General features: G+C 40.5%; 1 protein-coding gene across 1 annotated transcript in view; it reads right to left on the bottom strand.

The window, feature by feature from the left end:
- The window catches only part of LOC104927979 (receptor-type tyrosine-protein phosphatase S), a 151796-nt gene that overhangs the window by 79312 nt on the left and 50227 nt on the right, over positions 1–22257 (bottom strand). The window contains exons 3-4 of the mRNA XM_027290252.1: positions 16109–16254; positions 13592–13733 (exon numbers count right to left, since the gene is read on the bottom strand). Of these exons, the coding sequence (XP_027146053.1) occupies positions 13592–13733; positions 16109–16254 (288 nt within the window). The remainder of the gene's footprint in view (positions 1–13591; positions 13734–16108; positions 16255–22257) is intronic.

Genomic DNA, 22257 nt, shown 5'->3' on the forward strand with positions numbered 1-22257 from the left:
TTACATCAAAATCTCCAAAATGCAACCCGAGAGAAATAGTCTGAAAGACCAGATGAGAGAAAGAAAGAGGGGCATAAGAAAAAAGACAGACAGAAAGATTGGACACTGAAAGTTTGCAGCATTGCTTATTGCACTGCAAAATGAGTTTGTGGGGTCAGCTTTCTAACCATATGAAGACTGCAATGGGTGAACCATCTATTTACTTTTTCTTTTTTTTGTTGGTGTTTTATATGCATTTAGAGAGGCAAGCAGTTTAAGATTTAAGGTAACTGTTGGCTGACTGTGTGCCCTGTAGGTCCCTGAAGATAAGAAAAAACAATAACAAATCAGTTGGACTTTTTTGCATGCATATGCCTTGTTTACTTTTTCTCTACATGTGCTGTATATGATGAGAGCACAAATGTCTCATAAGGAGAAGGTCACAGCCTTGATTTCCACAGCAGCTGGGTGTTCCATTAAATTGCAATTAAGTCCTGCTATTGACCCATACGTTTTAAGTAAATAAATGGTAAACATATTGATAAATGATAAACATATTAATACCTGTAAATGACAAGAACTTTAGTCTGGCAAGCAAACCAACTGTTCTGACAGTTCTGACTTTCAAACACTTTTCACCCCACATCCAATTCGGAAGACATCCCATATTATACCACATTCATAAAGCTATCATTACCACTGAGCTAAGCAGCAAGTAGACAGCTTGTCTGCCAAAGAAAGACAATGATAGCAGCCAAGAGGAAATATTTTGGAGAACAAATGACAAAAGCCACCACAGGTAGTAGCTATGATCACAGTTCTGTCAAATGTGAAAGCCAAAACAATCAAGTAAGAAAGAAGTAAATTCCTGGAAAATACCAGGAACCAAACCAAGTAATGAAAAACCTGCTTATAGATAGCACTAGGCAAGATTTCTTTCCCCCCTCAGGCTAAGAAGGGTAATAGTGTGTAGCATTAGGGCATCATTTCCTGTCCATTATAGGTAAAGAAAATCAGAGGCTGCTATATTTTGAGAACACATGGCTCTGAAATAGTATCTGCTTACTTCTAAAGGAAATAGCACATAATCTATAGAAAAGAGCTTTAAGAGTACTTTGTGTTTCTAGTGTGTGTATTTAGAATTTTAACTACTTAACTTACTACAAATACTTACAAAATACTTACAAATACTACTTACAAATACTTAAGAAAATGATAACAGTTTCTTTTGATGAATTATTTTATGAACATATTTTTTTCAGATTCAAAATTTGAGGTCCAGTCCATATAACTTCACACCCCACTTGGCTGATACATTCTCAAATTAAAACACTGCACATAAACATAAGGTAGCTTCACTAACTAAAGGCTGATTCCCTGATGTGGGGAGCCGCCGTAATAGACACAGCACAGACAAGAGAGAGGAGTAAATGTCTAGGACAGCTCCAAAGATCCCCTGCCTGTAAGGAGAAGAGGTGGATGGAAAAAAAACAACAACATAAAAGGTAAAAAAAGAGAAAAAAAATCTGTTTATCCATCTCAACCAATAGAACTCTCTCTCTCCCTCTCTCTCTCATCAGGCTTCTGAGGCATCTAGGGTAAGACAGGCGAACTCCAGGGGAGACAGGAGATGAGGCTGGGGCCATTAAAGGAAGTGCCTCACTGTAGAGAAACGTCAACCAGTCAGGTCTGGTTTAGTGGTGGGTGGCTTTGAGTGAGTGTGTGTGTGTGTGTGGGAGGGTGGGCTGTGTTTGGAGGCACAGTGGACACCTTGAAACCTGACGTCAGCTCACCACATAGTGTGGGTGGCAATGCTGCTGTACAAGTCATTTAAAATGTGGACTGTTAAGAGTTGTAAAGAATGTAATGTATGCCATCTCCTTCAATCACAGGAACAGCTTTATTCTACTAATATATGTCCTCCAACCAAGGTAAGTTGTAACATGCTGTGAGTAATGGTATGTTTAGTCCCTTTCATGTATAAACTTTACCATCTTCACAATTTAACATGGCGTTGCCAGAGGTGGTTTTTATTAAAAGTCCTTCAGAAACGTTTTTCTAGGTCTTTATGGCAATCAAACACGACATGTTCATCCATGAACATATGTTCGTCTACATTCCTGTGGTAAATTACATATGAATATATACGTATATACATATACTGTACATTACTGTCCTATGCTACCTTTTGAAGTCAGCAGCAATGTAATTTCACATTTAATTATCACTGTCCAGTGCAAGGAAATGAAATGTGTTAATAATGGCACTGCTGTGACTGAGAGTAAGTCTAGTTGCATAAAAGACACCCACATTTTTAAAGACATGTTTTCTGAAGGGACTTTTTCCTGCAGTGTGGAGAGAAAAATATGAGCTACATAAGAGCCAAAACTTTTAAAAATATTAAGTGGCTTGAATCCTGTCAGATGATGTAAACATGCAGCCTAATTTTATGTCATGCCTAATTAATGATGACATTGATGCGAAAGTGTACTGGGGGGTGGGGGTGGGAGCTTTGACAGCTCATTGGTGTACAGCATGGTTCGGCAATAAATTTGGAGTCTTTCAACTGAAAAATAAGTTTTAGAATGAATCATTTAAACAGCCTTCACGACAACTAAGAAGCTCCTCTTCTCTTGTGTCAATATTTTCCAACTCATCACCCTTCTCCTGCAGTGCTCTAGTAGAAACAAGAAAAACTGATCTATTAATAACAATTTTGTCATATGTGAAAAAAGTCAACATGGATATTTTTCCATCCGTGAGACTGAAATGCCAGAACCACTACTTTAACAGGATGAACAGGGGATATATGTGTGTGAGAATCAGGACCTGATCAAGACTTGGTATTCCTGACATTTGGAGGAAAGGCCTCTCAGAGCTTGCTAAGCAACTTTGGACCAGAGAAAGAGATTGAGAGGGCTGAGCTGCTGCATTGTGCCATTTCAGCTAAAGAAACTAATCTACCCCAAACAAACAAACAAAAAAAAAACCTTCAAAACAGTAATTGCTAAAATATTTGGAGGGAGGTGGATGGGTGGGGCTGAGGTTGTAGGTCAATTTCTTGGTGGGCCATTAGCTTAGTGTAATTAAGCCACTAATGACCTGTTTGGAGGCACCTTTAGTGAGCAGGGCAACAATTATGAATATGTGGTGAGAATGGGCGGAGGGCCAGTCAGAAGACTGCCTGGTAATCGCTTAATGTTACTTCAAGATGTGAAGATGACAAGTGGACATGGCAATAAGGGTCACAGAGGATGTGGGCATTCACCAAGACGGGAACTGTTGGAGTGTTGGATAAATAAGTCACTTAAAAAGATGACAAGACCGGGAGGATGTGGGTAGAATTCTGATAAGCTGGGTAACAAGCAGGAAAAAAGTGGACCACAGAAGACCTCAGCTGCAATTTCATCATTATTTCCTGTTGTAAAGCAGCATTTGACAAAGAAATTGGAGAGTGGTCAAACTTCCTCCTCTGTCAGTAAAAGGAACCTGCAAAAAAATGAAAATAAAAGGAAAAACACATACAGCACACAGTGTACCAAATGAAAAACAATTTCCCCTTCAGCTGTAACAACCTAATGTCATCCCCATTCAACCATAGTTGTGATGCTTAAACTGAACTCCATGTATTTCAATGAAGGAGGCGACAGAAAATGTGGGTGTATGGGTTTGTGGGCAGGAGGGAATTGCAGAGGCTAGAGCAACACATGTTGGATGTGGTGTTGCCCTGTAAGGGCCAAGGACCACAGTGTTCTTTAAATATGAACAGCTGCTATTAAATCCAGTAGAATCTGGGCCACACTCCAGAACACTAGCTTTGTAATCATGAAGTCCTGGATAGCATCGTCCAACTGGCCTCTCTTTGACTGCAGTTTCTTTCACACTCTTTTTCTCCATTTGTCCCTTTGATAAGGACACCTGACTAAGAACTGCAATATTCATGTAAAAATGTTTTACAGTAAGCATGATTTTAATATATTTCTTGATTGTGCATTATGTTGTATACCTTGTTTGAGACAACACTAGTCAGTATTAGCTGAGTTGTATTCTCCCATCATAGACTAAATACTGATATCGTGCCATTACGGTTACTGTCCAACTTTCACCACAAGAAGTGTGGACACGGCACTTGTGAAGCATGCAGGATTTTAAGTCTTATCAACTCTGCCAATCCTGCAGGGCCCACAGCACGACCTCTGTGTTGTACGACTTCAGTCACCTGGGCTGGTGGCTCATGTATATGCATGAAGCTGGTGGTCCAGGCCATATCCCCTTGCTCTTCTTTATGCATGAGTTGGGCCACTCCAAAGGTCGTCACTCACAGTTTCCACAGGAACCACCTCTTCCTGCAAACTCTCATTACCCTTCTTAGGTGTAAAGCAATGACAGTGCTTTCCTAGTATAGTTTGGATTAGAGATTTGATTTATGTATATTATTACTGATATATTTATTTAATATCTTGATCTTGTAAAATATGTACTGTTCCAAAGTGCAAGTATTATCATTTTTAATTTTGTTTAGCTGTCTTGTCAGATTCATTAGAAGCTGTTGTGGGTAAGTAAATCCCATGTCCAGCTGTACTAATTTACATTTTGTCACCTATTGAACACACAAAACGTCATATTTTGTGGTTCTACAGTTGGAAGATTTCTCTTTTAGAGTTTCTTCTTTTTAGAGGAACAAGGAAGAAAAAAAACAACACTATTACTTATTAGGGTACAGATTATGATATGGGAGGAAACATAAGGCTATCTATTGCCACAGGTTAAATCATCAGGACGATCAAACAACTTGTGTGCTTATCTTTCTAAAAGTGTCTCGGAGACACTGATCTTTCAATTTAGTGTGCTGGCCAATGTTGCTGTGACAAAGAATCCAATTATCTAAACTTTCTAGCCAGTAATAAACCAATCAGCCAGACCCTAACCCCTCTTCTTCTTGCCCTTCGTTCTCCATCTCCTTGCCTCTTCATCTCTTCTTTTTTGTTCCTCTCTTCTTATACCCTATCCCAGTGTCTTATACTAGCTCTGGCCAGATGTCTGGAGTGGCCAGGGTTGCTCTACTTGAGCAGGAATTATATGAAATTGATGGTGAAAGTTCAGGAGCCAGCCACCCCTGGCTAGAGGCAAGCTCCTTCCACTTATCCCGCTCCATCAGCACCACCTCTTTTCTCTCTCCCTCCTCTTCCTTTATCTTTCTTGCCACCACTCAGTTTGTGTCCCCCTTCTTCATCCTCCAATCACACATGATTACTGCATTACAGGTTCCGAGGATCAAAGGATTCAAAGGCCATAAACTCTCATCTGAGTGAATTTCCTTTGAAGGAAACTTTTTCTACACGAGAGGAAGACAGGGTGAGAAAGACTGGCAGTAGTCTGGCAGGCATTAAAATGCCAATGTTGAGGTATGAAATGGGGAAGGGGGAGGAAAATGTAAAAAGTGGGTAGAAAGATATCTTCCATGAGAGGAAAGGAAGCACCTTCATTCAAGGACAGCAAAGAGAATAGAGATTTCTGTAAAAACATGCAAAGCTTCTTAATCCACCAAGGAGATAACAGGACCTCTACCATGTACCCAATAACACCAATATGAGCTGAAGAATCATCAACCATCAAAGAACAAAACAAACTTGCTGCACCCACAATCCTCCATGAACGTGAGAATAACAAACCAAAAAAAGTTGGTTATTGTGGTTGTGCACACAAAGAGCATATGGTTTGCCATTTGCAAGGAAAAATATTGCTTGCACTGACTGGATGATGACAGGTGCCTCATGCAAAAATGGGTTCACTGTGAACAGGCAACCTCCGCCGCTGGGTGTAGATCTTAACAGCACTAAACAAATGTATTATTTACCGGTGAAGGCGGTGAGTGCTGCTTGGGAATGAGAATTGACTTGTTTGTCAGGGACAAGCTAGAGATAAGCAGTTGGCAAAAACAACAGAGAGCACATAGCAGTGGCTCAGTGTGGGCTAAATCACATGAGTCACGTCAGGGTCTCAGGCTCCATTAAGAGAGTCATGCTTTCTTTATTTTCACTGTTCATATGTGTCATTTGGTGGATGCTTTTATCCATTTGGCAGTAAAAAACTTTTTTTTTTTTTTTCGTAATAAGGCTGTCCTGGCTTGTAGACAAAAACAGAAACTTTGGAAGGTATATCAGGTGAACATGTGCAGCCAAGATGCAAAGAAAGCACTTCCATGTGGAAAAAGTCAACATTTCAGCAAAGTCTCCAAATACTTGAATGCTTTTTGCATCAATCTGTGCAGCTTGATTCCATTGCTGTCCAAGTATAATAACAATAGACTCATTGTCTTGAGCTTATGAGTAAAACAGAAGTAGAATAAGAATTTTACTATTTCTTCTTCAAATATTTAGTCTTTAGTCTTATTCTACCTCTTTTCTTTACTCCTCACCTTCCAGCTCTTTTGTGCATTTTTTTTCTCCTATCTTTCTTGCTCTCTCTATAGTTGTATGAGACTAGTGGCAGAGGGCAAAGGTCACCTCAGAGGCTGGCGGACACGAAAAGGAAGAACAGCCAGATCTGTTGCTGATACTGCCAAGCTTATTTTTCACTGTCTCATTACAGGCCAGCCACTGCCCTACTTGTCTTCCTATTTCTCTTGTCAAACACGTACACACTCACACTTAAACACACCACAAACACTCTGTCACACACCGATTGTCAAACATGCATACTTGTACACATCAGGAAACTCTCTCTCTCTCTTTCACTCTCTCTCTCTCTCTCTCTCTCTCTCACACACACACACACACACCTGCTCATGTTTCACTATGCGTCTTATTAATTTTTCAGCCGGTCTGCCTGATGCCCTGGACTCACCTCTACCTCTAAAATAAACAATAAAATAACCCTTCAACACCAAAACAGCTCAACATTAGCACTACAAAGAGAAAGGTAACTGACCACAAACAAAACAATGCAGAAAAAAGAAATGTAAATAGAAAAACTTGCAGCTCCATGAAGTTGATTTTCAGAGACAAGAGTTATGTTTTTGTTTTTCTCTCTCTTTAACAACCATATATTTGTGAGAAAATATAAAATGTAGTTTTAAGAAGTAACAAAAACCCAAGGGGTCATTAATGAACCCAGGGGGAGTCTTCCACAAACCTAAATGTGTATTTGTTGCTGTTGCTTGTTTGATAGAGAATACTGACGAAATAAACAGCAAGGAGGAGATTTTTTTTTTCCTTTTTCTCTCTTATCATTTCTCTTTTTTCAAACTGTCTCTTCCCCTCCGTCTTAGCCTGGACTCAGGCTTTAAAAACCCAAACCAATTTTGAAATCAAATTGCATCATACGCATAAGGAGAAATCTCAAATTTTCTTAACGCTGATTGCAAACATACACACACTAAAAACTGTGAAGATCAGAAGAGTTCATAACATAACAGATCATAATGTGAGCCGAACCTTATTCTATTTATTTTTCCTCCTTTCTTTCCTCCCTCCATCTTCACCTTAGCATCGCTCAGTATAGCTGAGGTCACATCAAGGAATTTTAATATATACATTTTTCTCTTGACAGCAAAAACAAACAATGCTTAGGTCAAATATTTATTATATATATGGTGTATACAGTGTATATTCTGCAGTTAGTTTAAAATCTACTTGAGATATGGCTGTAACAAACACACGCACTTGCTGCCATCCACTCCAAAAGACAGCACTTTCTCTTTCAGACACATACAACCCATTGAAATACAAAGAAAGAAGACAAAGAGAAAAAAAGAGAGAACGACTGTGCAAGAGATCGGACAGACTAGAACATAATGGTAGAGATATTGTGTGAGAGAGATAGAAAAAGGTAGATGGACAACAGAAAGCAAAGGTGAAGGTAGGAAATAGTATGTCTTAAGGCTTGGCCCAAAGCCACTATTGGTTGAAAGGTTGATTGGTCTCTGTCTCTTTAACTTTCACTCCAGTTCTCCTTCCCTCTTGCTGCCGCTCACTCATCATTGCACCTCTGTCTGCCCCCCACTGTTTCACAACCCTTAAAAAGATACCTAGAATCCACTGAGCTTGATCTGTTCACCGGCTGTGTGTATCAGGGTCTAAAATCCTATTAAAATTCACCATTACTTGCTCCTTTACAGGAGAGCAGCCAATTAGCAGACTGATCAAACAGTAGGCACGCTACGCCCCCATCCCCCCTGGGTAATAGTGGGTGCACTCCCGTACCTGCTCTGTGTCAGATGGGTGGGGTTTACAGTCTATTTAAAACCAGCAAATGAAACGGCACATGCAGCGTGTGCTGACTTGAAACCATTATAAACTGAAAGCTGAGATCCAAGTCGGGTCTGAATGACAAGTATACGGATTGCATTTACTCTGCCAGACCTTCATTTTACATGTATATGCTGCCTATCTGTTTTTACTTTAGAATAAATTATGTTTAACGAGAGCCTGTCACCAGAGCAAAAAGAAGAGGACAGCATCAGATGGTGGGGTGGGGTTAGGACAGTGGTGGAATGTAGAAGTACTCTACTTTAAATTACTTTACTTAAAGATTTACATTTTATGCATCTTTATACTTCTACTGCACACAGGGTACAGTGCATTTGTCTGACAGCTTAAGTGACTTGTTACTCAGATTACAACTTTTCATACCCTTCTTGTCATGTGAAAACCATGTATCCCTAAATTTGGTGATTTAAAAAAACCCTCTTGGATTAGCTGGAAAATGCATCGCCACAAAGGTGAAAGCAGGGCTGTGTCTCTGAGCTGATGAAAGTTGACTTTTTAGAGCTGTGTGGTTTTCACAGGACAATGATACTAATACAAATATATGGTGATGTCATAGAATATGATGGATTGTTGAGGATTAAATTACCCAACAGTATATAAAGTAGTTATTAAATTAGCTCATTCAACATTTACAGTAGTAAAATATAAAACACACATTAATGTATTGATAATAACAAAACATAATACACTATAATAATTTTATATATATATATATATTACTGCATAATAAGTACTTTTACTTTTGACAGTTTAAGTAAATGATGTTTTTACACTGGGTTGTTGCTACTTTTACTTAATTTATGGGTCTGAATGTTTATTTCAACTTCAAAAACCCCTAAAAGTAGAAAAAGAGATTAACAAAATCAGTGCAGTGGATGAGAACCAGGTCTGCAAATTGGCATACACAGAGAATAAGCAGGATGATTGGAAAGGTTTGAGAGTGAGTAAGAGAGTGATGAGAGACAGAGAAGGGTTAGTTTGATTGGTTCCACCTGGTTAGGAGTGGCAAAGGAAAATAAGAAGGATGTGAGCGTGACTGTGTGTGTGTGTGTGTGTGTGTGTGTGTGTGTGTGTGTGTGTGTGTGTGTGTGTGCACGCACACACAGGTGCAAATGAAGGTCAAAGCTATGTCTTGCACGATGCACTCATACAAAGCCAGACCTGAGAAATGGACTGTGTGTATCAGAGGTGAGTCTCTGGTGCCTGCTGGTTCAAACAGCCAAGAGCAAGAAAAATTATAGCTACATGGGTTCATCTCTGAGGTTTAACTCAAGCAACACAATTATTTCTGCCTTGAGAACATTTCTGCTGAACTATAATCAGAATGTTGGGTTTTCCAAACGCACAGACAGACTCATCATATTTACAACTTATTCAACGAAGAAAAATTAAAATTAATAGGAGAAAAAATCTAATCAATCAGTTTTTGCTCCTTGGGATGCCTCAAGGGAGAATCCATTTGCAATAATAATCACGGGCTAAAGACGGCAGCAGCATAAAATACAAGCATGCAAAGCAGGATAACTCCTCATGATCTTCTCACAACAGCATGAGCTGACAGTATCCCAGCGGCAACTTTGCCTTCCTTTTGACATTCTCAAACACTTGCCTGAAAAAAAAAAAACAGGCAAATCTGAAAAACAGAGAGAGAGAGAGAGAAAAAAAAAAACGAGACCAAACTGCAAGTAGAGTCAGATCTCAAGAGTGTGCTTCATACGCTTGTCGGTCCCTCTCCAAGGACTCCCAGAGGACTGTGTGCAAGTCTTAGTGGAGCCAGATGGCCCCCATGTTAGGTATTCAGCCAAGGCAGTGGAGAAACAGCCAAAGAGGTGTCACAGTCGATGCTAAACGCACCCTGCCATTGCCATCAACACGTGCACCCATGCACATACACACAAACACGGAGACAGCAAAGGAGAAGGTGGGGTTGTGTCATTGTCACGGTACAGTATAAAAAAAGAAAATGGGGATGGGGTTTAGTCGGTCTGTAATGTATTTTGTCTGAATAAAATGTCTGTTATTAGTACAAGTATTTGTATGTTTCAGAATGTCCTGCTATGTGTACACGTTTTATAGATTTAAGTTTATGTACACTGTGTGTTGGTTATGTGTACATATCTTTACCAGTGCAAACAAGCATTAAAGCATACGCGCACGCATGTGTGTGTGTTTGTGGTAAACACTGTGCTGTTGTTAATTTCCTTCAAACTCCAAACAGAGCCACATGCTGTCATGGTAGATGAATTTGTGCTAGTGCACTGCACGCTTCTGTGTGTGTATATGTGTGACTATGCATATATTTGTGTGTGTGTGTGTGTGTGTGTGTGTGTGTGTGTGTGTGTGTCTGTCTGTGGCTACTCTTAGTCTGGAATGTTTCTTGTTTTTAAAATATTCATGATCATTTATGCATTCAGTGAGTTTCATAACCGTCACTGTGTGTTCATGCAAGCATTACATTGATCTATAAGCCACGCATGTTTGTTTCAATGTATGTTATTGTGTTAGTTTGTGTTTGCATGCAGCTGTTTTTTCCTGTAATTGTGCCATGGCTTTCTGGCCAAGTCACCCATAGTGGTGACCCATTTTCTGCCTCTCCAGATCCCAGACCACAACCCCTCTGTTTACTGTGCATGTGTCCCTTGTGCCTTGTCCCATATCCCATAATCCTTTGCCCCTGTTCCAAGAACCCATGTTCGCCCATTGTCCTTCTCACCTGTTCTACATTGCCAGTAGTCCCCTCCTGTTGGGTCTCTTCATCTTTGGCCAACTTTTCTACATTTTTTTCCCTATTTGTTCCCCTGGTTTGCTTCATTCCACCTCTCCTTGAATTCTCTCCTTACATTTACACACATCATTTTTCACAAGCTATATTTGCTTCACCCCGAACACCTTTTCATCCTCACATCTTGTGTTTTTCTGTGAATTACATTTTTCAATATCTTTCATCTCTCACTTTCTTCATTTTTTTTCTACCCATATCTTTTCTCCTTCCTAACACTGATGGGGTTAATGCAATGGGGCCCGACCTCATTAAAGATGGAAAACGAAGAGAACATACTGCTCACCTCTTCTGCCACTCATCTAGGACCTTCACCCCCATCATCACACTTTCATCCTCCCTTCAGTGCTGGGTCTTGCCTGGGCAGGGAATGCTGCTGCCTTCCTCTGGACTCGAGAGAAAAGCTCGTCGAGTTGAATTGCAATAACTTTTCATTTTCCGTCTGCTCCCACGGACCACCCTGGGTTTACCCTCTGCTCTTTCACACAACGTGCACATGCCTGGGCTTGTAGTCCAAAATTTGGTCTGTTCTGAATTTCTTGTTTTTAGATCAGTCCACTATTTCTATGTTAAGGGCTTTCTGGACTTGATTTTTACAGCACTCAGTACATACATTTCTTCAGTGTAATTTTTAGAGCATGAAGTAAAGGATTGAGGCTGGAGGTTTGATTCCTATTGGGTCCTGTAATGCTATATAAATGCTACACATTAGGACCTACAAGGTGTTTTGGATTCAAGTGTTCAGGAAATAGCAGGTATTATCCAACCAGCTCACTCAATGCACATTAGTCCAGGTAACAGCATAAGTAAAATTGTCATAAATGCGAACATGCATGTAATTTCAAACCCCAGGTACCACATTTCAAAGTTCTGAAGGGCACCTGAGGCACTCACACCCCCTTAGCACCTAACAACATGCTCCCAGGGTGGGGGGTTTGTTGCTAACAATAACTAACCCAGGATGCTGGGCCAGGCTTCCAATTTCTGGTCCAACAACCCCCACCCCTCCACAGACACACACACACACCTACACACACACACACTCGCCACCCCACCTCACTGCCTGTGGATCTGACAGCCAGGAAGGCCTAGCTTGTGTGCTGCCAGCCAGCCAGCAATAGCTCAGCTTCATCCAGCCCTGGAAACATGGCAGATGGCGGCAGGAGAGAACAGAAGAGAAGACATTGTGTGTGTGTGTGTGTGTGTGTGTGTGTGTGTGTGTGTGTGTGTGTGTGTGTTTGTGTGTTTATATATGTGGGGCAGACAGAGACAGGTAGAATGAGTGTGTGAGCACATGCTTGCTTGCCTATGATAGTGTCCTCAGTGACCTCTATGTTAGAGCTAAACAATTGGTGTGATATCTTTGCTGAAACTAAACTAGCACCTCTAGGAGCCACAAAGTTCAGCTATCACTGATTTCATCGACACGTCTCGTACTATCTTGTTATTTTACACCTGTTAATGTGCGAGTGTGTGTCTGTCTCCGGACACATCTGTTGACCGCTGTGCCCTGAATGTGTGTGTGTGTGTGTGTGTGTGTGTGTGTCGGTGACCAATCAATCTTTTTCATTCAGGGATCCTATGAGTTTTCATCAGGGCCAAATAAAGGTTCAGCTCTTACATGAATGGACAGTTGATTAGTTCCATCAAATTGACGGATCCTTGATAAACAGCCTTCACACCGTCCATCTGTTGTAAGTGAACCTGAGTCTATTTTAGACTGCGACGTGCGCCTGTACAAAATAATCCTCCACATTTTCACAAATATTAATTTGGCTTCTCAAGTGATGATTCGTGTAGCACTGATTTAGCTTATATATTCCTCAGTGAATGAAAGCTTTTACAGCACACAAGATAGGCTGTTTCTAGAAGGATAACATCTAAATCATATCTGCTGTAAAGTAGTATGAAATGTGGATATATAAGATAAATTATTCTAAAAGATTGTTTTATATGGAAGACAAACATGTAATAAATCCAGAACAACCAAGCTGAACAGCTTTTACATACAGAGGGGCAGCAGTAGCTCAGTCCATAGGGACTTGGCGTGGGAACCGGAGGGTGGTTCAAGTCCCACATGGACCAAAAATATGGAAGGTGGACTGGTAGCTGGAGAGGTGCCAGTTCACCTCCTGGGCACTGCCGAGGTGCCCTTGAGCAAGGCCCACCCAACTGCTCGCTGGGCGCTGGTCTGGCTGGCTGCCCATCACTCCACCATCTCTCTACATTTGCATGTCTATGCCCTTGTACTGCATGTGTGTGTGTGTGTGTAAAATGCATGTAAAAAATAAAACAGAATGAAAAAATAATTTCCCCATCGAGGGATTAATAAAGTATATCTTCATCTAAAGCCAGAATAGCTTACCAGACAATAACAGAGCATTACATCCAGAAATTGTAAGCAAAAAGACTTCAAGTACAGCCCTCACTCACTGTCAACTGCAGCACAAAAACTCCAAGGCAAGATGTCATCATAAAAAATCAGAGGAGCTCACAGATGTCCACTTTAATGATTTATTTTGTAGTTATCCCTTAGCTCGCTGTTTCACAATTCAGGACTCACCTCGGATGATGGACAGCTTGGCATTGACAGTGATCTCGCCCTCGGTGTTCTCAGCAACGCATTCATAGATGTTCTCATCACGTGGCGCTCGGAGAGGCTGGATTCTGAGTACGGCGCCGGCGCCCTCGTCAAACTCGATGGTCTACAGGGCAGAGAGTAAATAATAAGGTCCGATTTAACAGATACGGGAGTGTTATCATAGAGCACCAGAGCAAATCATACTCTTGGAGATACAAGGATGTGTTTGAGGTCTGTGTTCTCATGTAACTAAAAAGCTACCAAACAAATATGGAGCTACAATAAGGTTGGAAAGGTATTTCTATTCTTTCATAGTCTTTGAATTCAAAGGAAATACACTATCTGTATCTGTGGAGTAGTACACACACATACACACTTTTGCCCCCATATCTCTGTGTGTGATGTGCTCATTTTTCCATGTTTTCATCTTGTTTTTATCTGTAATTATGCCCTTTGTTCTCTGTAAAGCCCTGTTTGAACCTTGTTGAAAGTGCATCTTAAAACAAACCCGACTAGACTCAGAACGCAACATGTGCTGGGAATACTGAGTAGTAGTTAGTGAGCTGTAGTTATAATAAAGTAAAGGCTCATTTAGAAAAAAAAAAGATTACAATTAAGAAGAGCTCTATAAACATTATGTTTGAACTGCCAATATTCTTTGTGTCGCTCACAGTGAGCATATGATTTACAGTAGTTTCTATTAATTCTAATCTACAATCTACAGAAAGTTTTGTTTTGATCAAAGCATTTTGTATACATTGAATTTTCATCACAGCAACATGACAAAGGGCATTTTTGTAAGAAAACACAGCTATCTACTAAGTATTTGTACTAATTATATTATTAAACTTCTAATTTATCAGACCTTACCCAGATTATCAGTATCCGGATGTTTTACTATAAATAATTAAGTGTGTCTGTAATAGCCTGGACTTGCCAATAACCTTTATCGTTAATTTAATCACACCCTTAGAAACAGTAAAACTACTACTGTTTGAATGTGTCTCTATTTCAAAAGAGTGATGCCTTTGGGTGTCGGTGACAGTAGAGTAGTTTTGACGTATGATGTCACTGGCAACATCTGAGAAGCTACAGGTTTGCTCTCCCTGCAAAACACATCATCATACATATCCTGCAGCAGGGAGCAGAACCTCAATTTAACTGGTGGCATTTCTGAACCAATTAGCACTTGCTTTTAATCATTTCCAGTCATTTCCCAAGCTAATCTCTTTCAGATGGATGAAGTGTTAGAGAGGATGGTCAGCCTGGCTGTCAAGTCTCACAGCAAACCTACTCTTTCAATATCCATCACTCCTCAGAAAAGCTTACACCATCTCAACGAAGGCTTCAGTGCTGAGATCTCTGAGCAAAGCATGACTTTGAGATATAAGTACAAGTCTTCAGCAGCCCTGCTGCTCCACTGCTGCACATCTCAGGGCTGAGCTGCTAATTAGGCAAAAAACACTGCAGAGCACGGCATCGTGATCGATATCAAAGCAGCTGTCTAGAGGGTAAAACAGAAAAAAAAAAAAAATCATAACTACTTCAAAAACTCTTTACAAATTTTTTATTTCATGCTAAACGGAGGAAGGGAAGCGTCCGTTCTGGCGAGCTCCTTCGCGCCCTTGGCTTTGTTTCCCACTTAGCATGCAGAAGAAGAGAATGTACAAACACAACTTGTCTTTTTATTCTGTCCTCCGTTGAGATGCTACTTTCCCCCTTGTTAATGTTGTTGTCCTTTTTTTTTCTTCCTTTTTTTTTTTTTTTTTTTTAGTTTTTTAGCCCCCCCCGTGGTTGGCTTCATACTGCAGTGTGTGCATGTCTATCTCTGTGCACTGCTGTCATTGTTAACGAAAGCAACTTTTTAATTAAGAGACACTGAGCATCAATCAAGACTTTTAGAGATGCCATCTGGGACGCCTGCCGAGGACTGAACAACAAACATCATGAATAACGCACAGACACATTCACTCAGACAGAGCTGCATGCTGAAAAAAAAAAGTAAAAAAACAGCACTGAAAAACAAGAATGTGACAACGGCAGACTCAGTCAAGTGCAAAGTGGGAGGAATGGGATAGCTCTGCATTGAATTACTGGGCAACTGTTGCTAATGGTGGACCCACACATTACTTGGAGGTTAGAAAAGCCTGTCCATGAACAAGATTGGTAGTCGTTGCCCAGAACTGTTTGTAAAAACTGTGGATGAAGAAGGCAAATGAAAACACCCCTTTCAAAAAGGATGTGTGGGGGCCCAAATGCAATAGAAGAAGTGGAACTGGGGACTTAACATCGTTTGAACTTCATGTTTTGGCCAAATAGCCATGGAACAATCAAATTTTACCTGCCACTCAGTAGATTACCATTGTTTTTTTTTGGCCTGTGATTGAAGTAAATCTTCCAGTCACTTGCATATGGGTGGTGGATGGTGCGAATTTGGTGCCCTACAATAACAAAGTTGCCCTCCACACCTGTAGAGTGCAGCAGTGCTCGTTGACTCACCTCTATACGCTGGGAGTTGACCTTCTTGCCTTTCTTGTTCCAGCTAACTCTTGGCTTGGGGTCACCCGTCGCCTGGCACACAAAGGAGACCACGCCCCCTGAGACGCCTATCTGGTCGACGGGAACTTTAGTGAACCGTGGTGGTGCTAGTGAGAGAAAAAGACAAGGGAGGACAGGCAGAAAGAAAGACATTAGCCACAAGACAAATGTTGCACCACTGGAGCGAAACCCACACTTGCCTGTTCTTGCTAAACTCTTCTGTATCTTAATCTCTTTCTGTATTACACACCCACACACTGTTCTGCACCAGAGAGATGAAGTAAGGGAGATGGCCAGTTTGAGTTTTGAGAAGACACAAAATAAAAAGCTGGACGAACGGACAGTTAGCTCACCATCTATCCAGAATGACATATCTACAATAAAGCAACAGTGATCCACAGTTGGTATTTGGCCATTAAACGTGTTGCTTTTTGGTGCCAGGGTCAGCCTCTTTAACACAGAGTCATGTCGTCATTTTAAATCACCCCCTGCAGTAAACACTTGGGTTGATTTTAAGCACTTTCCTCATCCAGTGCCCAATTTTCAGTGTTGTGTATCTGTGTGTAGATCATGGGGCTGTGAAATTATATGTTGATGTTGTGCCAAGGTGCTGATGATTAGTAGCTCAAAATGCTCACTCCGTAGGGAAATGGAGTCTGGATACTACCAACACAGGAGCAAACGCCCAGAAAAGGACATTAAGAGCATGAAGCAGTAAAAGTGGATTTTTGTATTAATTTGACTGTGTTCAAAAGTGAGGCTAATTTTCCTGTTTAATAGAGTATAGCACTGACAAAGCCACAATCAGCGGTTCAATTCTCACTTGGGCCACAGATACTAAAATTTTATGCGCTCATAGAGCTAAGACCCTTTGATTAAACTGTCTATCAAAAGTTAGTAATTTTGCTGTTGCTGTGGCTCAGCTTTTTTTTCACTTAGGCTTTAGTTGCAGTAGGTTCAAGACAACAAGCCTGATAGAAAGAGAGAAAAACAGAGTTCTGGGGTAACTCGTTAAATCTGATTCATACAGATATGTGGGGATGATCAAACGGCCAGCACATAACATCAAATTAATAATTAAGGGACCATGGGCCGATACCAGTCTCCAGGCACTGCTAAACACATATGAAGGAGAGCTTCTGCATTCATTATCGGGTAAAGAGTGGGTATTTTAGAGAGAACAAGGCAAAGAAAAATAGCGTAGGACAAAGAAAAAGGAAAAAAAAAAAGAAGAAGGGTGTGGGTACTGCTTCAGGAAAGCAATGGCACCACATGCAGAGTTCATCTCACTGCCTCCAACTAACAACCCAAATATTTCTGATGCAAATATTACATCAAGATATACAAGCAGGCTTAACTGGTGTTTGGTGGCTAGTTAATCTCCAGAGCAGTTTTCACATTTTCCTCAACTAGATGGACACACATCCTAAAAACCAAAATGTGTTCCTGTCCTACTTAGAAGTGTGTGCCAGTGTGAGACGCACTTAACCTTGATTTTACAAGCCCTGTATGAATGCAAGAGTAATGCTGAAGGCAAGCATATGTGCTGATTGAGCAGTCCATGGTCAAATATAAGATATGATATGAAAAAAACCCCAAACAAATCTATTGATGTAATATATATTTTCCTTTTTTTAGATTCAAGTAACCAGCTAGAGTTGCTCACCTGCAGATAAGCAGAGATAAACTTTTCTCTTGGGTAATTTGTGGTATATGTAGCTCAAGAGGTAGAGCAGGACAACTGCACTGCCAGGCTAAAAGGTGTAATTCCTTCTCTGAACACCACATTGCAAGACGTTTGAAATAAAGTTCTAACTTCATGACATATGTGAATAAAATTGCCATATATAATAAAAACATCATTCAGAGTATTGGACACTGACAGGCAACAAGCTCAGCTTAATAAATCAGCCAAAGGGCAGAGATGAAACTCTTCTACTTTTATAAGAAGTAGTAAAGGGCTGTGTTGCTGGCAATCATTTTAATGTTGGTGATATTGATTCCCGGCCTTCTGATGGTGAAATGAAAGTGTATTGATTGTTGCATCCTTCAAAAAATATCTTGGTCCTCTTTAAATCTTACTCTACATCTGTTAAAATAACCCCTGGTGAAGTCACATTCCCTGACGCATTGGAGGATTCATAATACATTTTTTAAAGTTTTAGGAAGATTTCTGCAACCTGACATTCCTCTGTAAATATCTCACAATGACAGAAGGCATCATCACATTAATCATTACAATAACAGACAAGACAGCCCAGTTTTTTGTTTTTTTTTTGATTGTAGATTAAAGTCTAAAAACAATTAACATCTAAAATCACATTGCTTATTACACTAATTTTTGAGTGGGTGACATTGCAGTTGTGGAAAGCTATTTTAATTATTTCTAAATGATACATTGTAGGACCGCTCGTTGTACTTAAATGTTGCTTAATGCTGTTGTAACTTTTAAAATTTGAACATAAGGAAAGTCCTCTCTGAATCATTAGCTGAGGAGTTTACCACCTGTTGCATATGTATTTTAAAATTCTTCATTAGGACATGAATGATTAACAAATCCAACCTTTAAATGAGATTATACAATTGCCAACAGCCAAAAATAAATCACTATCTACTGTACATGTCAGAGTATGTACATATAAGGTTGTAGGATGATCTGAGCACAGCAGTTTTTCTCTAGCTTCAAGGAGATTTACGGTATTTGTCTGGTGCATACAATGATCCCCTTTGGCATTTTACACTCAGTTTCCATTTTGAAACTACACAACACAGCTTTACACAACACAGCTCCTCTGCATTTGACCTCCTCTCACAATGTGCCCTCTGTCGAGACAGACGAGGGATTTACACAGAGCAGGCCTGTGGCAGTGGTTCTGCTGAAGGCCAGCTCTCTTTGATTAGTTTCCCCATGAACCATTCGACATTTCCACCCAGTCGCCTTCTCCCGCTCTTTCTTTCTTACTTCATAGGGATGAGAGAGATGTACAATAAATTAGCCTGCTCACATGTCAGTCTGAATTTAACTTCACTGACAGATGGAGGATTTTCTCGTAATGTACTCTATATGCTTTTCAGCATTACCTTAGGAGGTTTTACAGAAAGCATGGGAGCTACGAAGAGAAAAGAAAAGGAATGACACAGTAGGTGTTGATGGGAAGGGGAGTGCAGGAGGAGATGGTGGGGTCACAGCAGTGAAGAGAAAACTGGAGGAGGAGAAGAGAGGAGGTGACAGGAGGTCCGGGGACTGGAGGAGATGATGTGAAGCGGGGGGGCAGGACAGAAAGTCCTTAATATTTAATCAGAAAATAAAGTTTTTATAACCCCATGCTCTTCCTGACATTTGTAGTTTTTGCTGTGTTTCTAAACAGATAAATAACCACACGGCTTTCACAGGACTTTCTATATTCAATAGATGATCTGCATTTTCATTGTTCATCTTCTCCCTATCGCAGAGGATTTTCACCTATACCTGTCAACCTGCTTCATTCACTCTGCCTGAATGCATTTTGGAAATTTAGCTGTAAACTGATACCCTCCACTGTCCGCTATGTGTAAATGCACTGTCCCCTTGAACTATATATGACGCCCTGTTATCTCTGTACCATATGTTCAGCAGATATTTATGACAGCACAGTGCACTGATCTGATGCAGCATGTGCAATACAAGTCTGATTATGAACATGCAAATCTACACTGACACTCATGTCTAAAGCTACATTCAATAACCATAAGGGGAAGATTAAGAAAGCCATGCATTGAGGCTTTCTTAATCTTTCCCTTATAGTTATTGAATGTTCAGTGTTGTTCATTGTTTCAGAATGACACTCTAGATCCTTCTGAAAAATAGACAAAACATCCATGCCTGGAGTTAAGATTGTAAAGTAAAATACAGGTAAGAATCTCTCACATGGCCACCAGTCAAGCTGTGAGGTTGCAGACTGAGGCAATGCTAAAAACCGGGAAGCTGCTGAATGCGTATTCAGCCCACATTTGAAATGTCTATATGTGAATGCTGTGATGGGTTAATCTCCGTCACTTTTCACACAGACGTGTCTAGGAGTTAGGTTCCATGCAGACACTACCGCAAGCAACAGAATTACACATAATTATATTACGTAAGTAACCAAATAGAGTTTAGACAGGTTTCAGCCTCAGCCCTGCTGTCTCCCTCTCTTACTCTTGCCCACTTATATGCTTTGTCTAAATTTTGCTCTTTGTTTGTACTCTTCTGGTAATAGCTTTAACATTGTTTGAGCATCATCAGCAGTATTTTACTTCCCATCAATATAGTAGGCTAAAGGATAGAGACTGTGGCTGTGGGGGCATGAATGTCTATAGTGCAATTACTACAGGTATGCAGTGTGTGATTGTGTGAACTCTGATGAGCATAATTAACCTTTTTTTTCAATTTTCCTCTGCTGTATGCCTCTGGGGCTTCTGCTTCCAGTTACTGTTGACTTTGAGCCTTTCTTTTTCAGAATTTGAACCTTGCCACGCAGCCAGTAATTGCAGGGTAGGAAAGGTTGAGTGGTGTCGGGGCTTCAACTGCTTGAAAAAAATTCATGATAATGAGAGGTGGCATAGATCACACCATATTATCAACAGATTACGCTTATTCTGAATGTTTTGTGTGTTTTGTGTCTAGACTATAGTCACAAGAAGTGGACACACACTGGCTGTTGTGAGGAGTGAAACGTGTTGCGTTCCTGTTAAAGACGATCTCTTCAATGTCCAGCATATTCAACCATCAAATAAATATACTTACATTATAGGCCAATCCCTTAACTTGACCCTATAAAATATGAAGGTATTTATAGTGCTAGTGGTGTAGCTGAACAACTTTGTGATCTTCTACAGAAATCTAGTATTGCATAAAAAGTGTTGAAACTGGCAATCTTCAGTAACTCAGTAATTTTCTATAATTCTAAATGCATTACCATTTTCTTTTTGCAATCATGTTTTCTTTGGATTAAAGTAACATTTTCAGCACCTTTCAACTTCTTGCATCTTTAGATCTAAAAATGTCATTTTGATTTTCCATTTTTTGTCATTCTTTTTGTGGAAAAACCTTTTTTTCATGTCTTTAAAGACTACTTTCAAATGTCCTCTGCTTTCTCTTTGTGAATGCACGTGATACCCATAGCGCAGTGCTTTTGAGGTTTGATTCCCACCGGTGCCACATATTCTAAAAATGTACAAACTTCTTTTGCTGTAAGGTATCTTGTAAAAGTCTCTACCAAATGGTGTGCGTTATGTTACCAGAGATGACATTGAAAGGACATTGCACCCGCAGTGGCCATTTGTCCCCTCCACCAAAGTCTCTCTCTATTCCCAAAGCTTCCCTCAGACAGACTGAGGTACAGCACTGCCCAGATAAGCACACAAGACCCGTCTTTATCTGCCTGGCAGGGGGACATGGCCTAAGCTAAAATAACCAGCAATGGGGGCCCGGCTATCTTCACAAGGCCCCGAGAATAGATCAGAATAGAACAGATCCACGCAAACACGAGCGGTTAGGAGAAGGGGGGAAAAAAAAATCTCACACTGTGCACACAGACGCTTGTATAGCTAATACAGCAACCACCTGCTACTGGCCGCTACCTCTGTCGGGGCTGATAAGACAGAGGGTGGGAGTGGGTATGTGAATATGAGACGGTTCCATTTACAGTACTTTACTGTTGTCGCTTAGTGGGGAGGGGAGAGGGTTGTAAGAGGAGGAATGGGACTGGCTTTATGACTAATAAAGTAATTGATGGAAAAAAGCTTCCTGGGTCATAAATAGGAGCCATTATCCACTGAATTAGTATAGTGGGAGACAAAATGACGCACCGCCATTCAGTGATTTACAGAGAAAGGCAGAGAATTGGGAAAAGGGCAGTTGTTATCCATCTTGCTACAAATAGGTATCTTTCACAGCACATAGAGACATTTAGGTACTACAGAAAACAAGTTGATTTCACTTTCCCTGCTACCAATATGGCAGTTTGAGAAGAGGGTGTAATCAGGGTGAAGATGCAAATGAGAATGACATAAATTGAGGTTTTTTTTTACAGTTGCACTTGCAGTTGCTGTGGATACCTGCAACGAGTGCAAAGCATATAACTTATTCC

Source organism: Larimichthys crocea, chromosome XVII, assembly GCF_000972845.2.
Source record: "Larimichthys crocea isolate SSNF chromosome XVII, L_crocea_2.0, whole genome shotgun sequence".
Lineage (NCBI taxonomy): Eukaryota > Metazoa > Chordata > Actinopteri > Sciaenidae > Larimichthys > Larimichthys crocea.